We start from the raw sequence: 10,707 nt of genomic DNA on the forward strand, positions 1-10,707 counted from the left end.
TTTAAACTGAATAGAATGTTTTAAATGGTTATTTTGTCCTGCTCATGGTTAGTTGGAGTCACGGCCAATTATGTCTCCAAATGTCGTACAGTATAAGGTCAAAAGTTGCTGTGCTGTATTAGAAAGATGACAGTAACCATTCTGGAAAGGTCAGCCACTCAGTTTGTTTCCAAAGACGAAGTGCCACAGTGACTTTGAGCTTTGGATTTACTTTATATTAGATTTAGTTAATGATATGCCTCCCTGTTTAATGACAGAAGTAAACTTCTACATCCAAATGTTCTGAGTTGTCCAATAAGATTTAAATATGCCCTGGTGTCATTTGCATTGAAGTCAGATTTGAAAGGTTTTGAGTAAATGGTTAATTAGTTGTAATGTGTGGTCATTTTAATTAGAATTTTGAAGTGTTGGGCTTCTCTAGACCCTGAACAAACTTTAAATGTAACCCTCACTAGCTCACTTGAGTGATTTAAAATGTTTTGATGTGCAAGTACACTACAGTAAATATGAACATGTCTGCATCAGATTACTTTAATTGTTCTTTGGTTTTTTAAATAACAATACATTTGTTTAGTTTTTATACAGGGCTAGTCAGTTAACGTTTTTTTGTAAAAGAAACTTAAGGAGTATATTCAGCACTGCTGTTTTATTAATACCAAATCCCAAGGCTGCATTTATTTAACAAAAAATACAGTAAAGACAGTGATGTTTTGAAGGATTATCGTAATTCAAATAACTGTTTTCTACTTAAATATTTTATAAAATGTAACATTTCTTGGGATGGCAAAAATTAATTTTCAACACTCTTCAGTGTCACGTGATCCTTAAGAAATCATTTTGCTGATTTGCTTTTCAAGAAACATTGTCTTATTATTATCAATGTTGAAAAAAATTGTTGAATTGAAATTGAAAAGTTATTGCTTAATAGTTTTGTGGAAACTGATGAATAAAAAGTTTAAAAGAACTTAATAATGTTAAGAAATCATTTGTAATATTATGAATTTCTTTGCTGTCACACATACATCTTTGCTGAGTAAGTGTTTTTTTTTTTATCCTGCTGACCCACAGCTTTTGAACCGTAGTGTAATAGCTATTCATCCATGCCTCCATGAGCACAATTGTTTTTTAATATGTATACTATAAAATAGGGCTGTGCAATTAATCGCATGCGATTCTCATGCGCATCTCGTCAGTAAAGCCGGCTCCGTGATTGGCGGTAAATCTCCATCACCTGTTTTCAGATGGCGCGGCAGTTAATACACAGAGCCGTAGTTCACTGTATAAGCTAGGCAATATCGCGTTCAATATCGCAGATGAATCGCATTCGATTATGAACGCGATATTGTCAGTGAACTACGGCTATTAACTGCCGAGCGGCATGCGATTAATTGCACAGCCCTACTATAAAAGGCAATTAAAAAACTTTTTAGGGGACAGCTAAAAACTGTATTTTGTGGTCTCCATGAAGTTATTTTTAACTTTAGAGTTGTTAATATTTATTTAACTCTGAAATCACTGTTAACGGGTGCACATGCCAATCACTAACTTCAATGACAGACACTTGCACCTTACATGCTCATTAAAATTTCTCATTAGGCTTTTTTTTTTAAATTGGTGTAACCCATGTGGTGGGTGGTGCTAGTATGTGTGTGTGAGACTTAAGAGAGAGACAGACCGAGAAAAAGCAAGAGACTGGAGTTTCAATGCCTCTGCTTCCTTTTGTCCTCTGAGTTGACTTCTTAGGAGCCCATTGCCAGAGTTCCATACATGAGAGATCAAGAGTTACCAAGGTGCTCAGGAGATAGACACAGACACACACTCACACACATTCACTCAGACTCATTTCCTTTGCATGTCAGAGCCCTGCTGGGGTTTCAGTAGAGGTCACTGACACCACCAGTGGAGCTTTCCACTAAATGAAAAACCAACCCCTATGTGTGTGTGTGTGTGTGTGTGTGTGTGTGTGCATGTTTATGTGGTTTATGAGGACACAAATTTGTATAATGACATGGGTATGACAGAGGTATTACAATATGAAGGTGGTTTATGAGGACACTGCCTATGTCCCCGTAATTTAAAAGGCTTAAAAAACATACTAAATGGTGTTTTTTTGAAAATCTAAAAATGCACAAAGTCTCCTGTGAGGGCTAAGTTTAGGTGTAGGGTTGGTGTAGGGCAATAGCACACGCAGTTTGTTCAGTATAAAAACCATTACGCCTATGGAGAGTCCCCATAAACCACAAAAACCAACGTGTGTGTGTGTGTGTGCGTGTGTGTTGCTTTCTGAAAATGGTATGCTGAAGACGAGGGTCCTGAATGGATTTAGTTATGATATTGCTATGGAAGTATGTTTTTATCGAACTGACTCCATCTTATAACTATATTCTCTCATTATGGAATACTATAAAGATTAGTCAGGGGATGTTCTGTGAAGCATCTGAAGGTAACTTGAATGGTCTTCCACTGAATCTCAGTGAATGTCTTGTGTAGTTTGAGAGTTAAAGTTGTTAGGTGTGCACCTGTATCAGATACGCTAGAGTTGAGGTAAGATATGAGATGCTCTTTCCCATCAACTAGCTGCAGCATTAACTATTGTATTGTAACAAGATTAAAATATATTTGTCCTGCGGATTAGCATTCTTTACCATCCCTTTCGTTGCTTTGCCGGACCGGTCTGCGTATGTGCAGCAGTCTTTTTGATCTGCCGTGCGTAGTGAGGACCCTGGCTTGGGTCTGGCCATCCAAGGGCCTGGTGTGAAATCGGCCTGATGTCATCCCTTTTGTCCACCATTTGCATCCCTCACTCCTTTAATGACGTTTCCGAACCTCGCAGGCGCATTCCTCAGTGGTCCATAGGAAGCGTTTGGAGAACTCGGGGCAGAAAAGCACAGTGGGAGTGTTTGGAGTTTGGGGGGGGTCGAGGGTGTGTGGATCTTTTGTATGGAAAGCAGATGAGTAGACATCCGTATTCTGATACTTTCCCTCCACCTCAGGCTTTTCTGTTGTTTGTCCGAATTGCCATGATATCAGGCAAAGTTGAAGTTTGAGAGAAACTGTATAATTTTGTAATGTACAAATGAATGGTGCCTTTAATGAAAGCACTCTGACGTGACCAGTAATGTATCTTAGCAGTGTGAATACAACCTGTCATGACTGCAGTTTTCAGTCATTGACAATAGTGTACTTCCTTAATCTACAATCTTCTGATGAGTATTTTATGTGCACATAATTTACACTTAAACTACCTTCTGCAGCTTATATGAATATATATATATTTGAGATGATAGTTGAAGTGTAAATATATAAATAAAGTGAATGTGTGTGCGATAGAGAAAGTTAAATGTGGGTGTAAGGTGAAGAAAGCGAGAGCTGAAGGGGGTGTGGGCAGGACTGGGGACTATTCCTTGCAGAGGAAATGAGCCACCTGCAGCCATGACAGGAGGTTTTGACCTTCATTTGGGGTTTCTTTCTCTCTCTCTGTCTCTAAATCTCTTTCTCTCTCTCTCACTCTCTGTCTGTCTCTCTCATTACTTTGCTCACACAAACACACATACTTCTGCTCTATAGAAAGCCAGTCAGGGACCTCTCCCCTCAACCATTGGGCATCACTTCCTCATACAAGGGGTGCTAGAAAAGAAATGTAGATGAGGCATTGTCATTGAGCAGGTCAGTGCATGGGAAATGCCAGTTGTCTGTGCCCCCCTTCACCTCCCCCAGAGGACAGGTAGACTATGACCAGATGATTTTTTTTTTTTTAAATGAAGATCATTTACATATTTTAGGGAAAGTCAAGTTATTGTTTGAGTGACTTACCTAACTGATACAAAAAGGGCATGTCTTTTATGTGTTTATATGTAGCTGTTGTCTGGCTGAGCTCTCGGGGCTCCTCCGCAAAAATGAGTTTGAATCGCCAGGAAAACGTTGTTACCTCACTTTGTCTGTTTATAGGCAAATCTGCTTTCATTTTATTTTGCATGCATAAATAACATAATTGTTGGTCTGCAAATATGGTACAACATTGTATTACGTGGTCTACAAAGTTTGTATAAAGTTTGTTAGTCTGTTAATAATCTAGGTGGTCTACAAAGTTTATATGAAGTTTGTTACTGCACATATAAACAATAAAACTTGAATCTAACCAGATTTAGTTTTACCACAAATGCATTTGCTTTAGCTATTACGTTAAATTAAACATGTATTACATTTTATTTGATCAAAAAGTGTAGGCCTGCTTTTCACAATTTCATTTAAATGGTTTAAATATTTTTTCTGCCTTCAACCCTTACAGATTTATATTTTGAATATGGGCCAACAGTTAGCCTAGGCTATTTGTTTTGCGGAACGCTTAAGCCAGTCCTTAAAAAGCTGATATATGTAGGCTATTTCGTCTGTTCATTGAAGGTTATGCTTGTGACTTTTAATGAACAGTGTAATTTTTTATGAGATTCTGGATTCTGAATTTAGTGTTGTTTTTTCGATCCGGTTTATAATAAAGCGTCCTGCAAAATAAACAGCAAAATAATAATAATAAACATAAAAAAAAGGCTGAATGCGTAGCATTGTTTAAAATAATGCTAACAGTGGTTGTGAATTAATTAATGCGTTCGTCAAAAGCAGTGGTTCCTATTATATTTTAGTAGTAATTAATAAAAATGGTGTTTTCTAAAAAGCTGTAGGCCTATTCATTATCCAAAATCATTGTTTCTGTCACCGGTCTAAATAAAAGTAATAAATCTGGTCTAATTTGCATGTTGATATCTACGCAATGGGAGCTTTTTATTTAGATTTTTTTTTCTTTTTCTCCCGAAGTGAAAATCTTTACACAAGATCCCAAACTGAGTCCCCGTCTCCCCGACTTCGGTCCTGCAGATGTTCTTAATTTGACAATAGATTCCTTTTTTATTTATTTTTTTACAAGTATAATAATGAAAGGAGCATATTGTGTTATGGATAAGCATGGCTGGGATTTTTTTTTTTTCTCCTTTTGTGAACATTTCAGTAGCCTAAGTGTGAAGCATACAGGCGAATATTAGATTAACCGTGTTTGTAAATTTGCAATCGATACTTTTGAGTGATTTCAAAGGCTAGTTATGGAATAAAGTCTACCATCAAGTAATCTATCAAGCTCTTATGAGGCAATGACTCTGTTTCTGTCGTCCCAATCATGGTGCATGGGGCAGGGTAAATGTTTACAACAAAAATTCGCTGATGCAGAGATTTCAAAAAAGTTAAACAAATAAAGAAAAAAACATCCAAAGGATCTGTTTGTTGGTGATTATTATATAGGCTTTATGGATATCTGCACTGCTTCTCAAATGCCTTACTGAGGGTGCATTAGCGACTCACTCCTGATTTGGTGAAGCTTTGTGTGCCAACGCTGTGACGTCATGTCCGCTGGGCTCAGCTCCCATTTGATGAGATATGGCACCTTCTTTTCAACCCAAGAGCAAGATAAGGCTGGAGCAAGAGATAGTTATTTAATCTTATAATAGAAGCAAATAAAGAAGCTAACGAGACATTGAGAATTATTATTCTTATTGTTTATTTAATTCTTATCAAGATTTCAGGAGGCAGTTAATTACACAATTAATACGTACGTGATACAAATTATTTACACATATAACAAACATTACCTGTAAACACAAAATAAAAATAGCATTGTATTATCTAATTTTTTTTCATTTCAGCTTTCAACATAGCTTTTATAGATAGATCTTCGCTGATGAGTAAATTCATTAGGTCGTATATCAGATAGAAGGCCATATTCATAGATATGCTCATATGCAATTGAACTAATATTGTTTCTCTGATTCGGCACAGTTCTGTGTTATTAAGTTCGCACTTGAACTTGTAAGGCAAAGTGTGTTAAGTTTGGTGGCTATATAGTCACACACTCTTTTTAGGTATAAAACAAAAAGGTTCAAAAAGTAAAAACTCCACAGTTTGGTATATGGATACAGTCTGCAACTTAAATCTCGATCATACATGAATATGCCCTAATGTGACAATTTTCAGCTTTCATGCAAAGGCCCCAATACCGCTTCATTCACATAAAGAAGTTATTGCAATATAAATAAGCAATTTAAACACCTTAGAAATCTACTCTCACATAAAAAGCAACACCGGTCATTGGATAAAGTTTTTTTTTTCCTTAATATAATCTATATAAATACATAACAAATATGAAGTCAACATTAAAACAGTATTTTAACATCTGTCATACAGTAAACAGCTGGTTTGCTTATTTTTTATTCCATAGTTGTGTGTGTTTATATATATATATATATATATAGAGAGAGAGAGAGAGCTGTATATTTATATATTTGTTTATATTTCTGTGTGATGTGTTGTTGTGGCGCTTACTCTGGCTTTTATCAAGAGTGCGCATAAGCGAAATCATTGTCAGTGCTACACGTTTATAGGCAGCATTATAATGATCAAAACATACTTTGCTACAAAAGATGATTATATTGCTCTTTTATAAAAACTATGTAGGCCTATGCGATTTAAGACGCTGCGGTATATTTGTTTATTTATTTAGCGCACCTATTGAAATGTTTTGCCCAGGCTATGAAGGTTAATCCAATGTTATTTCGTAAATGTTAGACTATTTCACGTGGTAGTCCAGCCAGATAACCTACAACGTAATGCATTGCTGTTAACGACGCTCTTGCGCGTTTTTTCTTTTTTTTTTCGATTTACCCCCCCCCCCCCCCCCCCCCCCCCCCCCCCCATTTCACTCATTAAAATTAACCAGGCAAAGACTGTGAATTTATTTACAATAAAAAGAACAGTGTTTTTTCTCTTTTCTTTTTTTGTTTAAAAAATCCTGCTGAGATCCGACGATTGCTGCGTCCATTTAGTATCAAACATCAAATCAAATACGATAAACGTGGAAATAAGATGCATTTCATAGTACTCACAGTTGCCTGGATGCAGCAGAAAAGACTCTTTGGACTTAAGCAAGGTTTTCGCTTTTTTTTTTTCAACATAACTAATAAATGTTTTATATAAACGTCCGTTGTGTTAATAGTGGAAAACGCTCGGTTCTATTGACAACATGACAAAGAAGAACGATAAAAACACTTGTTTCTTAAGAGAGCCACTCTGCCCAAGTGCAAAAAACGGCACCTATTTAGCCTATTTTTGAAATAATTTGACTATTATTTCATAAGAGAATTGTATTCAATAATGTATTTTTGACATAATTCGATATAGCCTCTATTTAACGTCAGTAATGCTGGTATATTTATTAACTGGCCCTTTATTCTTTTGAATTATTGCATTGTAAATATAACCTTGCACCCCCCACCCCACCCATCACCTCCACCCCTCCCCTCTTTCTATCTCAGTCACTGTCTGATTTGTCGTCCTTTGACGTGGTGCTGTGGTTGTACAGTCCCTGCGCCATCAGGTGCAATGCCAGAGTGTTCTTGCTGCCGCTGGCTTTTTTGATTTTGGCCCGTTTATTCTGGAACCAGATTTTGATCTGTGATTCGTTGAGTCCCAGCTCCTGCGCCAGACTCTGTCGTCGCTGCTCGGTCAGGTAGCGGTTGCTCTGAAACTCGCTCTTGAGTCTCTGAAGCTGCTCCGCCGTGAAGGCCGTGCGTGGTCGTTTGTCCTCTTTATTTGCGTTTTTCTTCTTTGGTTTACGAGATCTAGGACCTGCGTGTGTGGACGAAATAACAGGTCGTTATAAGAACGAAGCACAAATTGTACCATTATAATCTGTATGTTCATGCAGGGTCTTGAAGAGATAATTTATGAATCTGTTTTACGTAGGCTTTATTTATTTATTTTGCGTCACATTTGGGTGTGAGCAGTATGGATCTCTCTCTCTCTCTCTCTCTCTCTCTCTCTCTCTCTCTCTACATGTGCACGTCGCTCAGTGGAGGCTACATTAATAGGTAATGCGGGAAACCTCAGAGATGAAGCAGAATATTAATGAGGTGTTCGCGCCTTGCTCCATATTGGACTTTTTTGTTTAAAGAGCCTGTTTAGGCATCGAAGTGGTATATAGCCTAGCGATCATACGTGAAATTAACCCATTCGACATCACAACTGTTTAAGGCTAGTGTTAGTCGAGAGCAGTCCAAGAAAAAATAACTAAATTTGCTTTACGACGGCTAAAACGCTCCGACTGCAGTTGAATAATAATTTCGTTAATATTTGGGTAATAAAAAAATCAGCGTGCTTTTAACAAGAGAAGACGTTGACTTTAATGAAGGCTACATTAATAACGCGAAAATCAAATGTAAGAGTGGCGCGAAAAGACATTATTTTACAATGCAGGAAATAGGTTGATTCACTTCTCTGAACGAAAATAAAATGATAGACTTGGAATGAGAATTAAATGCGCTCTCTCTTAGCTAAAAAAGAGAAGGTTATCAGCCAGCATTCCGCTCTTTATTTTAAGCAGTAGCCTAACTGAGAGGTGAGCATTTTGATCCCATATAGTGGTTCCAAATATTTGTAAAAGTAGCCTAAAAAATACTCGACGGACTAGACGAAATGACAATTCTTGCTCGAGTTTGCGCTAAATTAGCATAGCTACTCACATATTGCTTTCTTCTGCTTTGAAATAATATAAATACAATTTTAGTTAAATGTTCAAGTTTGGAAATGTATCTACTTTACTGCACACAAACACTCATAAGCAACTGCTTACTCAAAATAAAGTAGATGCGAGGCCTGCTCCATTGTCAAAAATATGCTAATGAAATGTCAACAAAGACGAAAGGCTCACAGGGCAAAACCTCTCATGTACAACTATTCAACGTTAAAATTGCGTTTCTGTGATATTTCATTTACTTCTTTATTAAAAGCAGATCCATTTCGACACCTTCTATTTCTCATTCTCGTCGTTAAAAAGATAACAAAAATAGATAGATTAGGCTATCATTCCCATCCTCAAGCAAACGGTATGGAATTGAAATGAAAGAAAATTCAAATAGGCCTATGTTAAGAATAACTGAAACGATAAGTTTGGTCGTAAATATTGTTAGAACTATATATACTTTTGTATTTTTCTAAACGTTTTGATTTGACGATCTTAAGCATGTATCGTTTACTTTTAGATAACAAAAAATCCCATCGTAATGGTCCAGTATAGGCCTAAATGTTTAGAAATATAAAAGATTTGAGTTCATCCGGTCTCTTTAGTAAAATTAATCATGTTTTCAAGTATTTGGCGGTTTGTATTACAACTTATTGGGTTTGTTTTAAAATTACAATGGCCCTCTAAATTTGGGATTTACCTGATTAGAACCGAAAATAGTGCAGAGCAGAACTTTCAGTAGACTTTGCATGAATTGCCGTGAGATCGGGCTGGGTTTCCTGGCGCATGGTAAAAGGAAATAAAGGAAAACGTACTACCTGACGACGGTCTGTCCGAGTATCGTGTGCAGTAAACCCAAGCGGGCCAGAGCATAGGCTGGCTATGCTGACCGCTTGAATTGGACTGTGAACTATCCGATTCTGAACCCAGGCACTGATCCACATTCTCCCCGCGGGTCTTCAGAGGCTCTTCGCTCTCTATCTCTGCCTTCTTTCCTCCGCTGCTCGTGTGTGTTGTGGAAGTCCCCTCTGCTGGCACAGTACTTCCCACCTGTCCCGTACTAGGACCCGTAAGGTTGTGATTCTCTCGCGCGCCGAGATTGCCCTCATCGCGCGTGATGTTCGCTTCTTTCTTGCGGCCGAAGTCCGGTCGCAGGATGTTGTCGATGAAGAAGTTTGTAATGCGGTGCGGGAGCTGCAGGTTCCCTGGAGCTTGCAGAAGGGGTCGTATGGCACTGTTGGACTCATCCGCCGCTCCTCGCTGCTCCGCGTCTCTTGCGCTCTGCTCATTCTCATCCATGCTGAGACACACTTTCCACTTTCCGTCCTTAACCCTTTATCGCTCTCCCGCAATCAGGCAGTCGCACCCCACTCCACGGGCGACTCCGTCCACTTTGTTCACTTCAGGAAAATTTCAAAACTGAGCAAGAAAATCTGTCAGTGAGTTTTAGCGACAAGAAAAAGCCTCTGCGCACCGTGGACACAAAGGAAAAACATAGTTACGCCTTCCAATCACGGAATGTTCTCTGTTTAAGGTTGATGAACCGTAACTTGCCAGTTTGGTGCTATTTGTTTTCTGCGCAATGCAACTATCGGGACGTCAGTGGCTACTCTGAGGACAGAGAAGTGGGGCTCCTAACTGCTCCTGAAATACTTTCACTCCGGATTTTTGTTCTTATTTTTAATACGAGCCCCCAGTGACGTTACACTCCGGTATCCTAGACACGTGCCTTTGACCAATAGAATAGCCAAGAGCTAGTCACATGGCCCTGATTCGAGAGTAACAGACAACACTCATCCTTGCACTTTTAAAGACACAGTGCTTCACCAAAATACAAATTCAGGCAGTGCCAAAAACGCAGCCTGCATACTGAACATGGTCTTCACGTTTTAATCATAGAGGTTTACTTGTAGCGTAACTATGTGTGCTGTGCATGTTTTTTTTTGTATCATTAACCAGATTTGGTCGTCAATGCACTCACGAAACTACAGATTTTAAAATCCGATTTTTTAAATAAATTTTTTTTTCTACTATTGATACTATTGAGTTCTGTTAAGTTTTCTGAGAAGGGGAAATATTTTATTGTATTATTTAAATTGCAGTTTTGATTAATTGGAAAAATGTGTAATGTAGCCTAAAATACTATGTGT

At 38.0% G+C, this 10,707-nt stretch overlaps 1 protein-coding gene across 1 annotated transcript; it reads right to left on the minus strand.

Annotated features, from left to right (window-relative positions):
• Positions 1–7,348: 7,348 nt before the first annotated feature.
• Positions 7,349–9,856, minus strand: LOC306872500 (homeobox protein engrailed-2a-like; the record flags this gene model as incomplete). The annotated part of the gene is made up of 2 exons (XM_079421088.1): positions 7,349–7,665; positions 9,376–9,856. The coding sequence occupies 2 exons, from the start codon at positions 9,854–9,856 to the stop codon at positions 7,349–7,351; spliced, it is 798 nt and encodes a 265-aa protein (XP_079277214.1).
• Between the last annotated feature and the right edge of the window lie 851 nt (positions 9,857–10,707).

The sequence above is a fragment of the Barbus barbus genome (genome assembly GCF_936440315.1).
Source record: "Barbus barbus genome assembly, chromosome: 1".
Taxonomy (NCBI): domain Eukaryota; kingdom Metazoa; phylum Chordata; class Actinopteri; order Cypriniformes; family Cyprinidae; genus Barbus; species Barbus barbus.